Source organism: Sipha flava, unplaced genomic scaffold (assembly GCF_003268045.1).
Source record: "Sipha flava isolate LNK unplaced genomic scaffold, YSA_version1 275_pilon_pilon, whole genome shotgun sequence".
NCBI classification, from domain to species: domain Eukaryota; kingdom Metazoa; phylum Arthropoda; class Insecta; order Hemiptera; family Aphididae; genus Sipha; species Sipha flava.
In genome coordinates this window covers 1316675-1337369 of record NW_020272940.1, presented here as the reverse complement: position 1 = coordinate 1337369, position 20695 = coordinate 1316675, and the positions used below count along the sequence as shown (strand labels likewise).

The window sequence follows — 20695 nt, the reverse complement described above, 5'->3', positions numbered from 1 at the left end:
GACCTGTTCATATGGAGGCAACAATGGAGTCAAAATACTATTCCAAAACCGAATTCTGATCTTGATTCACTTTCTCATCGCACCAATCTTCGAACTAACATTAAAATACTTTTACAATTATTCGCCACGTTACCAGTTACCTCTTTCACTCCGGAAAGAACGTTTTCAGCATTTAATCGCTTAAAAATTTTTTTAAGAAGCACCATGTCGGAAAACAGACTGAATGGGTTGGCTATATCTAATATAAATAAAAAAGAGCAATTCGATGAAAGTGAAATATTAACTAAATTTGCCGGAAATTCGCCTAAGAGGATGCAGCTGTCAGAGTAGAGCAAGTGACTGAACACTGAAACCAAAATTATTATTATTATTATAAATTATATGTTAATAAATATTTTTAAAACTATACTAAAATGCTTGAATTACGTTTAGAAACTTGGTGGTAGATGGTGGGGGGAGGTTAAGGGTGAATTCTCATATCCTCTCTTACTTACTTATCCAAAAAAGTGGTTAGCCCCTCCATTTAAAAATCCTGGCTACGCCACTGAATACAAGAAGAGAAAAATATCCTTTAAATAGGTATAAGTGTATAGACCAATTAATATTTATCGCAGTGAACCAAACTAATAAAGCGATTTTGTTGAATGTGAAATCTTTGTATATGTAGATCAGCGGTTCCCAAAATTTTTTTTCGCGGTGCCTTTTTTTGGACTCAATTTAGCCACGGTTAAAAAATACTTATTGATAACTAATTTTATTAATTTCATTAAAATTTAACTTAATTATAAATTAATGAATTTTTAAACTTAAAAATTAAATAAATAAAAATTATTGTTATCATTGTTATAATTATTACATAAAAATATTATAAGGTTAAAATGAGAATATCAAATTATATAATAAAAAATATTTCATTATTTGCTATAAAGTATTTATGAAAACAATAAGGAAAAAAAAATTTAGACATTTTAAACTATTTGTTATGAACTGTAGACCACGGTGCCCTTAGAAAGTGCTCGCGGTTCCCCTAGGGCACTGCGGTGCACAGTTTGGGAACCACTGATGTATATAATCTTTAAGGTCATTAAATGAATACACTGTAATTTAAGTTAAATAAAAATATGATTAATAATATTTAAATAAATTCGCGGTTAAATTTTTTTAATTAATATTTACTATTGATATTTAATTCTTTATAAAAGAATAAAAATATATTGAGTTTTACTAACATAGTATTTGAAACTGGGTTAAATAAATGAAGTTATACCTAATAATTTATAGATTATATTTCGGTTATAATTTAATAATGGTGATTAGGGCAATTATTTGTTAAAATTCAATACTTAATAAATACATATTTAGTTAGTGTTACATATTTTCATTTATGAAATCATAAACAATTCTTATCAATAATTGAATTATAAATTAATTTTAATAGAATTTAATTATATGTATTCTATCACATTATATTTTATTAAAAACATACTTAATATAAACGAATAACGATTTAAAATAACATGTAAAAAAAATAATACATTTCATGGAAATATTATAAATTGCAATAATGTTTATTTATTAATCTACATAATTTATCAGTATTTTTGATACATACAATTAATCGTATATATATATAGAAAAACATATAAAATATTAGAGTTAAAATATTTTGAAAAAATAAATTAAAGTATATTTTTAAATAATGCAATACAAGTAAAATGAAATAAATGACAAATAGGTACTGATACTCTATATCAGCGGTTTTCAAAGCATGCGTCAAGGTGTCTTTACAGAATCGTCGTGACACTCATCGTTATTTGGTTATCCATAGTAATTTTTTCAGGTTGTATTTATCATGTATTATTTATTTTATTTATTAATTTTTATTCTATATTTTTTGTCCAAAAAAAAAAGTAATCGGTATTAACAAGGGATCCATAAAATAACCTCAGTTCCAAAAAGGCACCGTTAATCGAAAAATTTTAGAAACCGCTGGTATATTGCATTGATTTTGAGTTTTTATAAAACATTAATATGAATAATACATATTTTCCATCACACTTTATATTATAAACCTAAAGGTATTAAATATATGTAAGCCTTTTTTGTATTCCAATAATAAAATATATTTTCATAACAGTTGATATAACTTTATTAAGTCCAAAAAAATAAACCTATAAATATATATTTGTCACCCCATTTTGATATAATAATGATAATATGGCAAATTTACTGAAACTTAAAAAAGCTATGTTGAAATTTGACAGACTTGGTAGATTAAATTGGTGAAATAGACAAGCGCAGACCTGTATTTTAGAGGGTGCTTACAATACTTTTGGGTCATATCTTAATAAAACGTGTGGTACATTTAATAAATTATAATGTATGAATAATTAAATAAACATACATTTAATTTTGAGGTATATTAGTTCCAATGAATCTTAAATATTTTCTTCGATTATTTATGATTTGTACTTTTGTAGTTAATTTTAGCTGTTATTTTATCATAATAAATTTTTGCATGACAATTTAAAAAAATGAGTGTTACTTTTCCTATTACGAAGTATCCAATATTTTTCACCAAATATTTTAGAAAAAATTAGATTTCATTTGAGGATACTATACTACCATGATCTGATCAGATATATGCTATGGTAGGACAAGAAGATATGATCGAAAATAAATGACATTACGTAACGACAACACATATCACATAGGTACCACACGAAATGCAACAATATGATTTTGTATACTAATATCATATTAGTAATATGTATGCTACAAGTGATATATGCCCAGTATCATAATGCGACCCGTCGTTTTTAACATGAATGATGTATATTATTGGCCTACGCGATTGCGAGCGCGTATCTACTATCGATATTTTAATGATATTAGATAAATTTTCCTAATAAAAACGAAGAAATTAACAGACCAAAAAGTAATTGAACTCGGGAATAAATCAAATATTATCAATTTGAAACAATGTACAAATCAATTACGTTTAGTTTATAAAATCAAATTATTTAGACCTATAGTTATAACTTCAAAACTATCGAGCTGTTCAATAAGTGAAGAACCCGGTATTGCCAAAAGTAATTAAATAACTTTTCAACAAAAAAAATATCGAATTTAAAATTTTTAACATCGGAATCTAATTAATAATATTTAGAATTAATTCGTGTAAGCCGTGACATTGAAACAGTTGATTATTAACAAACGAATATCGAATAAAACTACGACCTTCGTCGATATGAAGTGTAACAATATTGATAAGTTGCTACAATTATTACTACGCAATATAAACGATAGTACCATGGAAGATTGACTTAAGCGAGATTAATAAATGTATGAAATAATAAATCACTTGATTCTCAAGTGGACCTATGGACAAAAATAACCATTTGAGTCTATAACTAAAAATAAAATTTCAGAAATCACCCCGGACAGTAAGATTATATATAATTTTTTTTTAAAATTACAATTACCGGCTGACGAACAATATTTTGTGTCTTTAGACAGTAAATATCGTACATGTTACGTTGTGTACCGAAATCTGATATTGAAGTAAAAAAAAAAAAGATTACTCAAATTCTAACAGTGTCGGAAAATTTAAAAAAATAAAACATACGGATGGGGATGACTGCGCATGCAAACAAAAGGAAAAAAATAACGAAATTAAACGGTCAGCATAAAAGTCTGAAATATGCAAGTATTGCGTTTTTCTCGCAAATTGATATCATGAAAAAACGCGGGACGGCTAGTCATCGCGGCGACGACCGTTGCTGTGCGTGATTATGTCATTGCGTGATAAATTATCTTCATGTTGCAGCATTGTTGGCCGTTGTTGGAGACGCGTCGCGCACTGGGTCAACACGAAACAATCTAATGACGGGGTGGAAGGGGGCGAGATCCGCGGGCGCGCACGGTTGGCAGCCATGTATCTCGACGAGGCATGTGTTTTTTCCCACCTTTCCCCTGTCGAAAACAATAACACTGATTTGGCGAATGGTCACATTAAGTCGTTCCGTTTTTTTCCTCTCATTTCCGTCCGCAAAGATTTCGTATGGTTTCCAGCTCCTACCGCTTTCCTCCAACGCCAATTCCCGCACGTTCGTCGCTTGACATACAGGTTAGTTTTCTCGGCCCCCATCCCCGTCCACACGCCCGGGCTTTATGACATTTAAATCATCAACGATATCATAATTTTCATATAATTATTGCTTCGGCATCACCATGACAGACCCGATGGAGCCAAAAAACAACGTCGACGACGTGACTACTACGTCCTGTAATAAAAGGAAGCTGTCTCCTGAAGTGAATCCTGAACTTACTAATGTCATAAAAAAGTTAAAAGAAAGCAAAACGCAACCAGGTGAGTGGTGATAATTGTATGATGTACATGAATAAAAAATGTTATATATTTTTACTATGAATTTTAGACACACTTTGCCAATGTCCTCAGAAATGTTCAGAACGCGTACCACAGCGATCTAAAGATGAGTTATTTAAAATGTTTGGAGAAATGGATAATGATGATGTACAAAATAAATTCTTACAGAAGTTTATTGAGGCTCGACCTGTCGCCAATCGATTGTTCAGCAAAGAAACAACTGCTAATGGTAAATTGTTAAGAAGGATTCATTGCAAGTATAGAATTCCATCAATTGTACCAGAGGATTTTATGTTAAGTGAGTATTATTTATAAGTACTTAATTATTTTATTAAATAATTATATTTTACAAATATCAAAATTATAATCATTTTTCTGACAAGAATCTTATTTTAAGTATTTTAACTATATACTTTAAATTAACAATATTTATGATATGATTTTTGTTAAAGAATACAACATAACCTATTTAAATAATGTTTATTTTTAAAACTTATGCAGAAATATGTATGTAATTAATAATTTTTAGTTGATTTAAAAATTAAATAATTCACTGAGCTAAATAATAAAATAGTAATATATTATTGTTTTTAAAACCATATTTGGTTAAGTGTAGTTTTTTTTCCGATGAAATTATTAATGTATTTATTTATTTGTTTGGTATAAATGATATAATAACTATCTTTGAATCTCAACTTATAGTAACGATATTCAAAGGAAAATTTATTAAATGTTTTTTAAATGCTTTCATATGTTTTGTAGATATAAATTGTGATTCTGATAAAGATGAAGAATCAGATTTTGATGAAACCTCTTCAGTAACATCAATGGACTCTAAAGAAGAGAATGACAAGACCCTAGAAAGTGATTCGACTGAAACTTCCAGAAAATCATTAAGTCGATACAATTGTGTAGATGTTTGTCAAAAAGCCTTTCTTAACTTATTTGGTTTATCAGATAAACGTTTAAAAACTGTTAGAGAATTATTGATTATTAAAGCGCGTCAAAAGCACATGAAACGTATGATGGAAAAAGAAGAAAACCAAATAGAAGTATCCTTAGCTAAGGATCTTGCACAGGGTTGTTTGCCATTAATGGCACTTTTTAACAAAGAAGATAGTAAGAAAGTATCTGACCAATTAATGACTGCAATAAGCAATGACATAAATTTGGTCAATAATTTTTTTTGTAATCAATTATGGAAACCAGAGTACATCAATCAAAAGCCATCTGAATGATTAAATTAAATTTAGATATTTTATTAATTTAATTTATTGGTTGGATTGGTATCACTTTATAATTAATTGTTTGATATTTCAATATAATCCAATTAAATATTGTTCAAAAAATTAAGAAAAAAATAATATAAATGTTTATATACTAGTTAACATGTTCAGATGACTGGGGTTGTTAATTTAATTTACAAAAAACTATTATATATTTTTTGTATTAATATTTAATTACTGTTTTTGGAAGAATACCAAATAGTACAAGCAAAGGCCTGATATTATATTTTAAAAGATAATAAATATGTGTTACTGTAATGTAAAAAGAACAAATAAACAACATTTAAAGTTAAAATAGTTTAATGTTTTATTATTATTAATAAAATATAAATATATATAATATATATATATTTTTTTTAGCTTAAGAAACAGATTTTATCCACCTTATTGACTTTTTTGTTTAATTTAATTTTTATAAAATATTGAACAAATTAGAAAACATATTAAATAGTACAAAAGAAAGTAAATAGAGTACATAATAAAAAGATGTATAGTTGATATTTAATTTTTCAATAGTGTCTAAATTATGTTGTTTATAAATGAATTAAATATTGGTGTTTTTAATTTGAACTTGTATTTAACGTTGAGTTCAATAAATTTAGAAATTAAGATATTCATATTATAAGAAATTTAGATGTTAAGAATTATATCTTCTATTAATTTTATTTGTGCATATTTGTCAGTATTTTTTTTTTTTTTTTTTTTTATATCATCTACTTATACATTGTGTCATTAACTGTCCATTTGTAAGACACCAATTTTGTTTTTGTTATCTTTGTCAGAATTATGATTATTCTAAGGAATATGATACCAAATCTACTTTAATTATTACATTTTTACTTTTAAATATATTTTTTTATAATAATTACTATTATTTTTATTTGTAAACAATAGTTTATGATTCAAATTAGATTGTAAGATACGTTATTTATGACGAATTTCTAGTATTAATAAAAACTATATTTTGTAAAATATATAGATAAATGAAGAATATTTCACAAACTTATTTTTATATTTTAAGACCAAACTGTGTGACTGTTTTTACAAGATCTTTCAAAAATGTATTTTTATAGCAATTATTAATATAAGTACACAATATATTTTATAAGACTATAAACCAAATAAATCTTTAAACAAATATTTTTTTTAATATATATTACTTATTAACTATTATCACACCATGTATAGAAAATACATTTATCTTATACATAGTGTAAAACGTATACAAATTTATGGTTAGAACTTTTTTCAACTCAATTTTTCTTTGAAGTATAAAGAATCAGCAAAAAAGTTCAATGCATGTTAACATTATGGTTAGTGTTCAGGTTTGTATATAAAGAAATAAAAGAATTTTTATAATCAGAAAATAATAAATAAAATATCTATTAATATTATACATAAAACAATTTAATTTTAAGAAATGGTATCTATATATATATAGTTGACATGTATTGGAAATTATTGATATTATTTAAATTACATTTTAAAATAGTTAACCTTGGTTGATTCAATATAAAATATATATTTTCCAGTAAAATTAAAATCAAATTTATCAATACTTCTGATTGATTATGTTTCAATTCATAGAACTAATAAAAATAAAAATTTGAATTCTTAATTGGTTATATTCATTTGATGCAAGTAAATTTATAATAAATACAAAATTCATTTGCAATAATATGTCTATTAAACCTTCATAATATTTAATTTTACCAATATATTTTTAACAAACCAAAAATTAAAATTTCAACTCCTAATAATATTAGTTATATAACATCTAGTAAAAAATTAATTCTGTTTAAGATTAATAAAAACAGTAGAAAACGTAATGTACTAGTCATTTAAGTGTACTTACCATTTCTAATTTTTGAAAATATTGTCTAAAAAATGTCAATGGCCTTTCTGGTTTTGAGATGCATAGCTGAACAATGCAATCTTTCAATATTTGTTGTATGTTATGTCGTTGAACATACAATTCACAATCATCTACATTCAATTCATCATATGCGTTTGATGCCATCTTCAGGTTTTTTTTCTTTTAATATTACGTAGACACAAACATTCATTAACCTATTGATAAAACTGATCCATAAACAGTTTCTACTTTGATGATAGCATTTAAATTAATTAATGAAGAATGTTTAAGCAAAACTTTTACAAAAAATAAAAAAGTATAGACAAATATTTATAATAACTTTACAAAACTATTTAGATAGGTGAGCTTTTTTCCTTATCAATGTTATATTAGCAGAACAATGCAAGGAAGTCAATTACAATTTAAATATATATAAATTGAAATTTAGATTAGAATAGTAAATATTTATAACTTGTTTTCATAAAAGAAAATATTATCAAAAAAAAAAAAAAAAAATTATAAAAAAAGTAATCTTCAATTCAGTCAATGATAACAATCCTATATTAATAATTGATAAAACAAAATATCATACAGCATAGATAATAGATGATTCTATTATCTATGTCACACAGTCTTTTCCAACCAGGGTCGTGTTGTTATCACTCGGAGGGAAAAATGAGGTTATTATATATGATCTTTGACACTTAATTGTCTTTATAAACATTAACATGTGATAGTATTCTATTGTGAGTTGTCGAACCGTATTAGCAAGTCTACCAGGACCTAGCATATTGTTTGTTATTTATATTTTTGTCAAGCTGTACTATCCGCAATTGTTATAGTGCAGCTACAGGTATTCGTATGTATGAATTTGTGTACGTAATTTTTTTCTCTGTCTATTAAATTGGTTTATATTTGTATTTTATTGCTGTATTTGTCTCTCAACGTACATAGGTTAGGTAGGTGTGTTAAAATTATTCGTACAACCTATATTGATCGGTTCTCTTTTATCCTCTAATAATTCGTTTCATCTTGCTAACCTGTTATTCTATCCATTGCAGTTTATGTCGATCAAACCGACTTTCGACCATATAACTGCAAGACAGTCTTGTGGTGTGTGAAAAGGAGCAGTTAGATGTCGGCAATGATGTTTTAGTGTTGGCTTGCTTTATGCACAACTACCAAAAGACACAGAAGGGTGATGAAATAAAATTGAACAAAAATAAATAATATTAATGTATTATAAAAGTCGACCAAAGTATAACAATTATGTGTTCGATTGAGCGTTGTAATAAAATATAAATATTGGCAAAAGGTAACGATGGCGGTGTTATAACGGAAAATTAAGTACGGGCTCTAAAAGGCGAAAAATACACTACGACTCGTTTCACGGGTCAGAGACTTATGCGAGAAAAGCTCCATCGAGCGATCACCGTTTGAACGGTCAGGGTTTTCATGAAATAGAAATCACAAAGAACATGTAAGTAACATTAAAATAAATAATTTACTGACAGTTGGTAACGCGAGTTAGTGAGGCTACTTGTCGTATCTCAACAATGTGCTATTAATGTCGTTTGTAAAAGACGTGAAAAGCCATGACAAGCTTCACCGAGGGAGGTTTAAATAAACGTCTGAAGGAATTGAACTCGTCCCAGCAAAGTATTCAGACACTGTCGCTGTGGCTGATTCACCATCGGAAATATGCTCATACGGTCGTCAGGATCTGGGCTAGAGAAATATTGGCAGGTAAAGACTGCAAATGTACTTAGTTTATTTAGATCATAGGCCTGTAATATTTTGTTGTTGAAAACCAAGCCATTTAAATTTGTTCCTAAAATATATGTTAATGATTAATCAATGTAATTTATATATTTATTGGAATTGGAAGCTGACATTTTCGATCTCTGCCAATCACATGCTCCACATAAGGATTTTTTAAACTGATTTTAGTTAGTCATTAAATCTAATTGAATGAAATTTTCTTTCATAAATTTTTAATATTAATATAAATTATACTGAAATCAATTTTTTTTTTTAAATTTAATTAATTTTTTTTTTATTAATTTCATTATATATTCTTGAGTGGAGTTTTCTTTCATTTTTATTATTTTTAATTTAAATTCTATAATCAATTTTTTTTTTTTTTTTTTATTACTATTAACTTTTTTAGATATTTAAGGAATATATGAAAAAGTGAGTATTAGTAAATTTGAATCAGTTTTCAAAATCCCCAACACATGAATAGATTAATTGGTGCATAGGAAATAGTAAAAATCTAAATTCTGATGTTATATCTCTGATTCCACTTATGATTGACAGTGACAGAAAATTGTTACTTCCAATCCTCTTATTGAATTACTGATATTTAAGTTTTTATATCTACCTACTAACTGATTGAATAATGTAAATTTTAACTAGAAAAATTATTATTTTTTTGATTTGATATTATATATTACATATATAATATATTTATTTTATAACTGAAACTGAAATTATTAACAAATAATTTAACTTATAATATACTTATGATACAGAAATTTCATTAATCCAAATTTTATTTATCAGCCACTAATATTTAAATATTTTGGATTTTAAATATCAGAATTCAGACCATAAAGAATGTTAAAATATTTATTACTTATCTAAAAGTATTTGTTAACATTTTTTTTTTTTTATATAATTTATAATACTTAATTTAGGGTTTGATGATTTTGTCACATATCCACATATTAAACTTATTTTGTTTATTTTAATTATATTTGTTCATGAAAAATTAATATAAGAATTAGTGGCAGTTTTAACTACTTTTTAAGAAAACAACATTGAAGCTTTATACATTCTGTACAAATTACTTAATATAATAACCCTATTTGCCTATTATAAATTGTATCAATTGGTGCTAAAAAAATATTTGCCTTAAATATATTTATAATAATGTATATTTTATAGTTTCTATACTTACCAATACAATTGATAATAATTGTTATATTAAAATTATATTGAAAATCAATATTTATTTTTTATCTGCTAAAATAAGTTGTATATTGTAACCAATTTTTGATAATGAAAAACTATTAATTTTATTAAGTAAATTAAACTTGTTATTTAAAAAAAGTATATTTTAATTTATATTTATTGAAGTTGGACGCCACGATTTATTTATGTGTCTATTATACATGTAACTTAGATGTATTCTATTTACTTTGTACTAATAGATATATTAGTATTTGAAGTCAGTTCTTATATTTTCCTATAAATCCCATTAAAATTAAAAAATGCTGTATTAAATTTTTGGTTAAATAATTATGTGGAAAGATTATATAAATTAAATTACCCACTATATTTTAAAAATACACAATTATTAAGTGTGATGGTTAAAAAGAAAAAATTTTCTCTGGCTAAATGAATTTTTGTTACAAATCATCATAGAGGCTCAGAGATATTTATGGTATTCATTGTACTTAAAAATTAAATTTATTATTTACAACAAAAAAGAGTCAATAACAAATAAAAGCTACTTTAAAATGTTGCACTTGTACCTATATATTTTTAACTATTAATTTGGGCTCATTTATCTCAATTTTTTATTTTATTGTTACATCGAAAAACAAAAAAAAAATATAAATATCAAAAAATAATGTTTCGATATTTTTAAAAACTGTAAATAATAAAATACTAAGTACAAAAATGATTGATGAATTTTTTTTAGGATTGTTACTTTAAAAAATAAGTTTTCTTATTATAGAAAATAAAAAACTGTAACAAATTGATATCGAAACACTGGTGATAAATTTGTCTCATCAAAATTGGTAAAATTGGTTCTATATCGTTATGCACCACTACTACATGTACAATTTTGATTGCTGAAGGCTGACCATTGTGTATACTTAACATCAAATTTTATCTGTAAATGTGCTTCTTAATTTTAAAATTATATACTTTATATATATCTGCTAACTATTTATATATTTTTTAATTTTTCATGTACCCGACCAACAATTTTTTTATTTTTCTACTTATCAAAATTTTAAATGTGTTTATAATTTTACATAATTTTTTTTTATTACTAAAAACTTTATAATTATTAAAATATAATCATTTAATTCACTAAAAGTTAAATATGTACAGTTATTATTTTTAAAATTTATTATTATATTGATAATTAAAGGTTATTATATAGGGAACGGATTTATATTTAAATGGATATTTTCATTAAAACAAGATATTTAATATTCGATAAGAAATGTTCATGATTTAAATCATTCATATTAAAATGATGCTATTTTTATTTCACATATTTTTATATATTTCACTAATTTTTTAATATTTTTAAACATATTTTATCATTTCATCATTCATCGTTTTCAAGCTATGTTGCAATAGACACAAACCATCATTTATCCGTATATTTTCAATTTAATTATTACTTTTGAACATTATAAATAAATTAATCTATTAATTAGCCAATGGATTCTATGAATTAAATAATAATTATTATTAACTGTGACACTTCACGTGGAGCAAATATTTAGTAGTTATCTTTATAGTCGTTATCTTATGATCTTAATAAAGATATAATAGTTATCTTAATATAGTATACATTTATATATATTAGACAATTGATGACAGGGGATAGCAATAGGTTTTTATAATTAGTGTCCAAAAATTAGTAAAATTATTTCGTCCAGTTTCTTAATATATTATTGAATTTCCGAACAAGACATTTAAAAGCGATGGTCAAGTTATACCGGGTATAGCGTGTAAAAAGAAAATTCATGCTGTTACAGAAAAAAATCCAGGCTATATTGATTTAAAATTTTATTATTAATTTTTTGAGACCTAAGGTTAGATGTTATTTAACATTCCATATTTTAAAAGAAATTGTAATAGTTCAATGGAACAAATTATTTTGATAATTTAATAATTATAATTCTATTTATTTACATATTTCTGTATTTTTATTACATATAAATCTGTTCCTTAGTTATAAATGATTATTAATTTAATGAGTAGTTGATTTTGTACTGAATGAATGAGGATGCCAATATTATATCAAACTAATTTGCGCTCTAAAGGTTGAAAACTGTTGTGCAAGACAGTGCAGTGACATTACACAGCAGTGTATGGTTTGTAATGCTTGTGTTACAATTTCATAATTTTTTCCTTCAATTTTTTTCCAATATTAGTTATTGTTAACTTATTACTTTAAATAATTCAAATCATATTTACCTAAAATAAATTAAAAACTTTTTTAGAAAGACAGCAGCCCCTTGAGAAATTACCATTAATAATAAATGCATTTGAAATGTTACCTAAAAACAAATTACAGTATATTATGCTGTAAACAGTATGACTCACCCAAATGGTAACACTAAATATTTCTATCTAGTAACCTTGAAGTGAAATGGAGTTTTTAGTGGTAGATAAGGAATTCTGAAATACTCATTTTTTTGATGATTTTCAGATTTCTAACCCTTTAAATGTGTGAATGTGCAACTTAACTTCCTGATTTTAAATGGGAACTAATATTTTTAACTATAGATTCAAATAGACCAAACAATTTTTCTATCTCAAAAATAGGATGATTAATAGCAAGTAAAAGTTGAAATAAAATTTTAAAAAAAAAAATAAAAGAAAACCTTTGTAATTTCTAACTAAAATTAATCAAAGTTTAGTGATGAGTTATTCATCTGCATAGCTAATGAATAATGATATATTAAAAAGGAAATGTAAGTAATTAACACCAATTTTGAGAATGTGATTGCCAAAAAATATTTTAAAATCAAGGTGAAATAATAATAAATTTGATTTTGCTTATAAATAATTTATAAACTAAATATCTTGAATACATTAAATATGTTTCAAAACAAAATTTTTGTAATATGTTTGTTAATTGTATGTTATTATTTATAGGTAAGAGCAACTAAACATTATATTTTTAAGTTCATATTAACTTAATTTTACTTATGCCCAAAAAAGTGGTATAACTGATTCAAAAATATTTGTTTTCTATTTATTGATACAGAATTTATAAAACCTACCTCTATGTTTGTTTTTAGATTATTCATTTTGGAACTTCTAGAATAAAGGATATATTATATTAACAAGTTATAATTCTAAAACATTTAATGATTTTATCATTTTAGCTAATTTATGTATGACATGTTACATGTATTATGTTACTATGTATTATTAAAATAATTTATAGTATGACTTGTTTATGTGATTTATAATATTTTCTTTAAATACATTATTACTTTTTTCTTTTTTTTTAATATTTTTCGTTATGTAGAAGTATTTATAAATTATTCTTAATTTATCAATTATTATTTAGAATACACAATATACACAAAGTCTAATAATTTTTAAATGAAATCTGTTTTCCGTAATTGTTGGTTATATTCTTGAATTGCTTAAATTTTTCTTAATTTCCATAATTTATAATGAAAATAAAATTTACTTTCTTTATTCTTCATTTTATAGCTATAGATTACAAGTTAAAATATTTCTTTACATTTAAATTATTAATTTATTTTCTTAATATTTGTTTCATGTATTATAAATATTATGGAATTTTATTATACTTACTTATGGTCAATAACTTGCCATGTTCAATTATTAAAAGTTAATTTTTATATTTGACTTTATATTGTTAAAACACTAATTCTTTTTTTATACAATTTTATTTTTATTTGTAATTAGAATTGAACAGTTTAAATAAAAAACATTAAAGTTTTTACTTTTATCCATAAACAATTTATTAAACAACCAATTTTTGTTAAATTATTTTAGAAAAAAATATTTTTGAAATTATCTTTTTGTTGTCTATCTAAGATAAAACTTTGACAACAATTAAATGAAGACACTTATTTTTTGTCTTTAATTATTTAAAATGAACATCCCTAATATATTTAATAATACTATGCCATGTTGTAAAACTTTCAAGTTAAATATGTCTAGGTATATTTTATTGTTAATGGAATATATTATTATAATAATTATATTATACAATTTGAAATATATGTTGATACTCTTATGTATTCATAAATCATATGAACCATAATTTACGGGTTCTTTCGTTACATTCCTTGAGAAATATATCCCATAAAGTAACCTATAAAGTACATAAAAATATTATTCATTAAATTATTTAAATAAAACTTACTTATTTAATTTATTATGTTGTAGAAGGTTTAAATATATAAATAATAAATCAGAAATAGCTGTTTATTTTTTTTTTACAAATTTACATTATTCAAAATTTATATTTTATAAAATTTAAAATAAATTTCTCGTTATTTAATTTATGTACACAGATTTAAAAAACCATTTTTAATGCTATTTAATTGCTATTTAAGTACTTAAATAAGTAACATTTATGGATTAGAATTATAATTAAAAAAAATTAATTATTTCAGGTTCTGAGTCCAAGCAATTGACATTAATGTATTTAGCCAATGATGTTATTCAGAATGGTAAAAAGAAAGGTCCTGAGTATGGTCAAGAATTTGGCAAGGAACTCGCGAAAGCATTTAAACAAATATCATTAAAAAACTGCACCACAAAGACTAGACAGAGTTTGACACGATTGTTGAATATATGGGAAGAAAGAGGTGTTTACAGTAAAATCCAAATAGATGAGTTTAAGGAAGCTTTTGGTATATTTAAATAATACATAGTTGTTAATTGATAACTACTTAAATATTTTTTTTATATTTTTTAGGCGAAGAAACTGAAACAAAACCCACTGAAGAACCACCACCAAAAAAAGTAAAACATTCATATAATCATAAATCAAAAAGGACTAAATCCCAAAATAATGGTATAAAGAAAGATAAAGAAGTTATCGTTGAAGTAGATGGTACAAAAGAACTACACGTTACTTTATCTCCAAAAACTCCTGTCAACGACCCACCTGAACCAGAAGAATTAATTAAAGCACTAAATGTATATAGATGAGTTGTTTATTATATTAATATTAATAGAAAAAATTGAAATAAGATATATAAAATCAATTTGAACCTATTTATATTTGTAATATATTTTATTGAATTTAATGTACTTAATTGTACTGGGCAAAAATGTCTGATCTTTGTTCAAGTCTACCATGGATAAAAGTACTACTTGAAATTGTTTACACAAATTTCATATTTTTTTTTACCACCTTTGAATCTTACTCATTTAATGTTACTGTTTCTTTTATTGCTATAAAGTTTTATTTTAAAATAATTGAAACAATTCCCCGTAAATTAAAAGAACTTTCTAGCTATGACATTTACATTATTTAAAGAATACATATTTTATTTATATATTTTGTAAATTTATAAATTATAGTTTTCTCTTTTAAAATATGTTGGATTTATTATACAAATTTACTTATCTTTTTACATTATGTTAGTGTAGAATTTAGAAATCATAACTGTTAAATGTACCTAAATTTTAATACATTTTAATGTATAAGATACTTTATTTTTATTTTTCAGGACTTAGAAAATGCACCATCTTGCGATGCAGTTGTACGAGAACGAATCTCAAAACTTCCTCCTGAAATTGCTGATGTCAGTTTACTTTCTCAGTTAAAAGGTTACTTTTATTTTGTATTCTTTCAGATTTTAAAATACACTGTGTAATTAAATATATCTGTATACTGTTAAGTTTTTTCGTAATATACTGAAATTTGTTATCTTTTGTTTTTAAAATTTGAATGGTAATGAAATTTTTGAACTCTTATTGACTTGTACAACAAATTATTTATATATAATATTTTATTGGATATTTTTAATTATAATAACTTTACACACGTTTTTAAATTAAATAAAAAATTTAAATTTTGTTTAATTGTGTACAGTTTTTCTAATTTAAAATGTTGATAATTGTATACTACTCTCCGTTTTAAATTTGCAAATAACATAATATATTCATGCTAAGTACCGATATGTATGTCTTTATTTGACCGTATTCATATTGTGTTGTTATTTCTACATAATGTATATGGATACATTTTTATATTGTATCAAATGTATCAATTTATACATTCTATTAAATATTTTATTTATTTTAGGTAAAGATGAGGCCGAAGAACTTCTACGTAAGGTAAATGATGCTGTTGCTTTGTTAACCGATTACAATACTAGACTGGTGTGTGAAATGGAAGATCGCAAGAAGGTTTCTTCTATGTTGCACGATTTTATTCAATCTCAAAGAGACCTTATTGATCAAGCTGAACAAAGATTACAGGTAATTTGTATTACATTTAATATATTTGTGAGAAGTTAATCAAGAGTTTGATCTGAGAATAAACAATATGATTAAGGTTAGATATTTATTTTAAACTTTTAATATGTATGTTTATGAGTGGATCTACAATCTATGATAATTGAGCACATAGGAAATAAAGCTCTAGACTTAGGGCACAATAATGAAATAACTTTGTTATATAAAATTTATATTTACTGAATCGATTCATTATAAAAAAATGTCTATTGATCTAAAACATTTTCTTAATTTAGTCTTACCACTTTATTTTGTTCATTGTTGATTAACCGAAGTGACTGATGAATTTTCATTCGGTTCAACTAATCCTTTTTTTTTTTTTTTGAAAGGTCAATATATTTTCCTTATATTCAATACATTGCCAACTATTATTTTATCAAATTTATATAAATATCCTTTTAAACAAAATATCTCAACCTTTTTAGCTTTTGACTAACTTCATTTTTAGTATTTTATTCTTAACATGAAATTTCCCCATTGTAATCCTACTTGTAAACCTCAAAAACTAAATCATTTGACATTTTCCTACAGGCCATAACTCTTCTTCCTGTTTTAGGATTAATATTTGAAAAAAAAATATAAAGCAAATCCCACTTTAAATGAACTCCCAAAATATTAATTATAAATAACTGTTAGTAAGTAATTATTAGTTATAAATAACTGTTTGCTCTCAATTTAGCTTTAGGGCTAACCATCAATAAATTATACAAAGTCCACCTATTTGCATACAAAATCTTAACCACTTTTGAAAATACTATCTTGAAGTTTTTCAGATGTTGTCCTAGCATTTCACTAAGTATAGCACTATGATCTTCTCTATAGGTAAAAGAAATTCCCTCCAGCCCATTACTTTTTTATTATCTTCTCAATCAAAAATTTAACCATAAAAAAAAACTGCTCAAATCCTTCATATATTTCAATACCTACTGGAATCAATGTAGACCATGATATTTCTCCTAAACCGTTTATTATATTTAAATTTCCGTTTACAAAACAGTAAAGGTAACCTGCTAATGTACAGCCATACTTGCTTACAACTTAAATTTAATTTTAGGCTCATTTGATTTTTAAAACCAATTCGATTTAATAAGTACTGAATCATTAGCAGTGGTGTAGCGATCAGAAAAAAATAGAGCAGTGCCCTGAAGCTTCAACAGTTTTCACCCTTAAGATCCTTAGACAATTTTGAGAAGGTACTTAAAATAATTTAAAATGTTGATGTATTCAATGGTTTATTTCTAAATTATTCAATTCCAATTACAATCAGTATCAAAATAGAATAATTCATATAATATGCAATATATTTTTTATAGTAATAAAATTGTTTTCTTTTTTACATTGATTATTTATTAATTAATTTCATATGAATTTCATAGTAAGTGTTCATAATTAAAAGATCAATATGTGTATATTTTGAATTTTCATATAAAAGTAATAATACTGAGGGGGCTTAATTTATTTAATAAACCTGAACATTTTCCTATTAGTTATATCATTGATCATTTTACTTGTTACGTTTAAAATACTGCCATATTCTTCTAATATATAAATTAATTTTATGCATCTTATAACTTATGTACATTTAACTATCTCTACATATTTCTAATGAACTTAAGTTATTGAATTTTGTGTATAGGACACTCGATTAGGCTGTAGGTATGTACCATCCACATTTTTCTCAATGTTATCGTAAAAGTCAATGTTTGAAGCATAATATCAAAGTGACGAGCTTAATTTATTGATTCGTAGGTATTTTTCTATATTTTAAAAGACATTATAAAAACATTAAATTAGCTGTTTAGCTTTATTCTGTAAGAATTCAGTTATTAATTTAGTTAATTATTATAATTAAAATAGACAGGTACATGAACCAATGTGCTGATGTACCGTCTATCGCGATTAACATCAGAAGTGTAGTTTTTGTTTACCAATAAATTATTAAAATGTCTTATTCAAAGCAGATTTGTTATTTATTTTCTTCGAGGATCAATGGAATTAAAGAATAAGTAACTTCACTTTTTATGTTTTATCGAAAAACTTATTTCAATAAACAGCTAACATTATAAAACTAAGACCTAAGGGTTCCGTGGAACAATCTCATAGGTTCTTCAAAATGTATGTTAATATCAAAAGTAGTAATAGTAATAAACAATAATTATGCACTATCTTTAAAATATTTAATGAAGTACTGGTTTTATAAAAAATTGAATTAAGGTGGAGTTAGAGACGTTGAGGTTCCGTGAAACACAAACTATTTCATAAGGGTTCTGTAGGCGTATAAGTTTGGGAACCACTGCTATATTATGTTTCCATTGTTTTTATTTGTAAGTGTTTTTCCAAACGTAGGATCATTTAGCAATTTAAAAAAAAACAGTATTATTTTATTCTCGTTAAGTTAGTAATTTGTTTCTATAACAACTGAATACTTCTGAAAAGCTTTTGATAACCTATCATTCAACAGTATAGAAGTTCTTTCGGAAATATAACCAATAAGTAATAAGTATTGTTATTATTTCAGGAATATCAAGGTAAACTACAGAAAGTGTGTCAAGTACGGCAAGAAGTTAACACACACCTACAGAACTTACCGGATTTAGCACAATTGCCCAGTGTAAAAGGTGGTCTAGCACCACTTCCATCTGCTGGCGATTTGTTTACAGTTGGTTAATTTACTACTACCTTTTACATTTATAGATTATGTATAACACATACATTATAATAAAACATGTTTGAATTTAAAAATATAACTTCGAATAGTTATCATGTTATATAAGTTAAGTCTTACTACATACATACTATGATAAGTGATTATAATATTATTTATTTACTAAATTACATGATTTTAATATTTTTCTTACATATACATCTATTATAACATCATGTATTTTACAATTGTTGGTGTCTGAAATGAGTGTATATTAAAATATTGTCACAAAAAAAAAAAAAAAGTAAACAGCTGTAACAGTTTATACAGTTTTCCCTGGTGCAGATAAATTAATAGGCGATTTGAATTTATTGTACGATAACATCCAGCTCAGGCATTTAGATACTATGGCTTATGTAATATCTCCCTTCTAAAAAAAATAAAAATATAGATTTCAGTAATATATAATTTACTATTGCCTCATGCTGTGTTAATATTTTTATTATATATATATATATATTTTATACTAAGACTTAAATATTATGGTGTATTGTTGCAAGATGGGTAATCTGTAACCATAGCTAATCAAACGTTAAATCAAGTATTGACAGTTCATATAGGATTATGCATAGAAATTATTTGACTAGTTAATTTTATTCTATCATACACACTTTAATTGTTTTCTTATTGATTTCCCTACTATTTTCCTAGTTGCCCTCAAAAATCAATCTTTCCGTCTCCATTAAAAATCGCTGTATCTGATCTCCAATACACTGTTAAATTTTTGTTCTCTAACAGTCATCTCCCTCATTAACCTTTTTTTACATAATACATAATGATTTCTTATTTAATAAAAATAAAAAAACAATTTAAGTATAAATTTGACAATATAAATGTAAACAAAACAAAATTGCATACAATATACATTGTTAATTAATAATAAATCATGTTTATAAAATATATTGAACAGGTAATAATGTAAAATCATAAAGAATAAATAAAATTAAATATAATATAATAAATAACTTCTGATATTTTAAGCATAGGCACTTGATTGTTTTATAATTAGTCTATATCACCTGTTTTCTTTATTATATATTTTCGATTGAATTTCTATATAATAATACTACCTATTATAACTTAAATTAATCAAGGTATTGAGTAAAATATATTATTATATTTTAAGGAATAATTTAACGATTCTGGTAATTTGTGGTTCCAGGATGATTTAATATCGGTGGTACTTT

At 24.5% G+C, this 20695-nt stretch overlaps 3 protein-coding genes across 13 annotated transcripts in view; 2 read left to right on the top strand and 1 right to left on the bottom strand.

The window, feature by feature from the left end:
- Positions 1 to 7932, bottom strand: part of LOC112685389 (cAMP-dependent protein kinase type I regulatory subunit) — an 81855-nt gene extending 73923 nt beyond the window's left edge. The window contains exon 1 of the mRNA XM_025557244.1: positions 7532 to 7932. Coding sequence (XP_025413029.1) covers positions 7532 to 7696 — 165 coding nt within the window. The 5' untranslated portion in view covers positions 7697 to 7932. The remainder of the gene's footprint in view (positions 1 to 7531) is intronic.
- LOC112685391 lies at positions 3963 to 5669 on the top strand. 2 transcript variants are annotated; one of them, XM_025557247.1, is made up of 4 exons: positions 3963 to 4129; positions 4241 to 4372; positions 4440 to 4688; positions 5153 to 5669. In XM_025557247.1, exons 2-4 carry the CDS (start codon positions 4246 to 4248, stop codon positions 5626 to 5628), a joined length of 852 nt encoding a protein of 283 aa, XP_025413032.1. In that variant the 5' UTR covers positions 3963 to 4129; positions 4241 to 4245; the 3' UTR covers positions 5629 to 5669. The 2 variants fall into 2 exon arrangements, with proteins under 2 accessions (XP_025413032.1, XP_025413031.1); XM_025557246.1 differs by having other exon boundaries at positions 3963 to 4372.
- A 336-nt stretch (positions 7933 to 8268) lies between the features above and the next one.
- On the top strand, positions 8269 to 19752 carry LOC112685396 (regulation of nuclear pre-mRNA domain-containing protein 1B). 10 transcript variants are annotated; one of them, XM_025557261.1, is made up of 9 exons: positions 8269 to 8390; positions 8486 to 8490; positions 8593 to 9011; positions 9115 to 9277; positions 14950 to 15189; positions 15255 to 15478; positions 16015 to 16114; positions 16593 to 16768; positions 19323 to 19752. In XM_025557261.1, the coding sequence occupies exons 4-9, from the start codon at positions 9127 to 9129 to the stop codon at positions 19470 to 19472; spliced, it is 1041 nt and encodes a 346-aa protein (XP_025413046.1). In that variant the 5' UTR covers positions 8269 to 8390; positions 8486 to 8490; positions 8593 to 9011; positions 9115 to 9126; the 3' UTR covers positions 19473 to 19752. The 10 variants fall into 10 exon arrangements, with proteins under 10 accessions (XP_025413046.1, XP_025413045.1, XP_025413044.1 ...); XM_025557260.1 differs by having other exon boundaries at positions 8269 to 8406; XM_025557259.1 differs by having other exon boundaries at positions 8269 to 8490; positions 8593 to 8729; positions 8847 to 9011.
- Positions 19753 to 20695: the final 943 nt, after the last annotated feature.

What these genes read in the sequence shown, in the direction of transcription:
- LOC112685391 (XM_025557246.1), top strand. Translation starts at nt 4,234, where the DNA reads ATGACAGACCCGATGGAGCCAAAAAACAACGTCGACGACGTGACTACT. An exon ending in AGAAAGCAAAACGCAACCAG is followed by an intron (nt 4,373 to 4,439) that starts GTGAGTGGTGAT and finishes TATGAATTTTAG; the next exon opens with ACACACTTTGCCAATGTCCT. An exon ending in ACCAGAGGATTTTATGTTAA is followed by an intron (nt 4,689 to 5,152) that starts GTGAGTATTATT and finishes TATGTTTTGTAG; the next exon opens with ATATAAATTGTGATTCTGAT.
- LOC112685396 (XM_025557263.1), top strand. Translation starts at nt 9,127, where the DNA reads ATGACAAGCTTCACCGAGGGAGGTTTAAATAAACGTCTGAAGGAATTG. An exon ending in TGAGTTTAAGGAAGCTTTTG is followed by an intron (nt 15,190 to 15,254) that starts GTATATTTAAAT and finishes TATATTTTTTAG; the next exon opens with GCGAAGAAACTGAAACAAAA. An exon ending in AATTAATTAAAGCACTAAAT is followed by an intron (nt 15,479 to 16,014) that starts GTATATAGATGA and finishes TTTATTTTTCAG; the next exon opens with GACTTAGAAAATGCACCATC.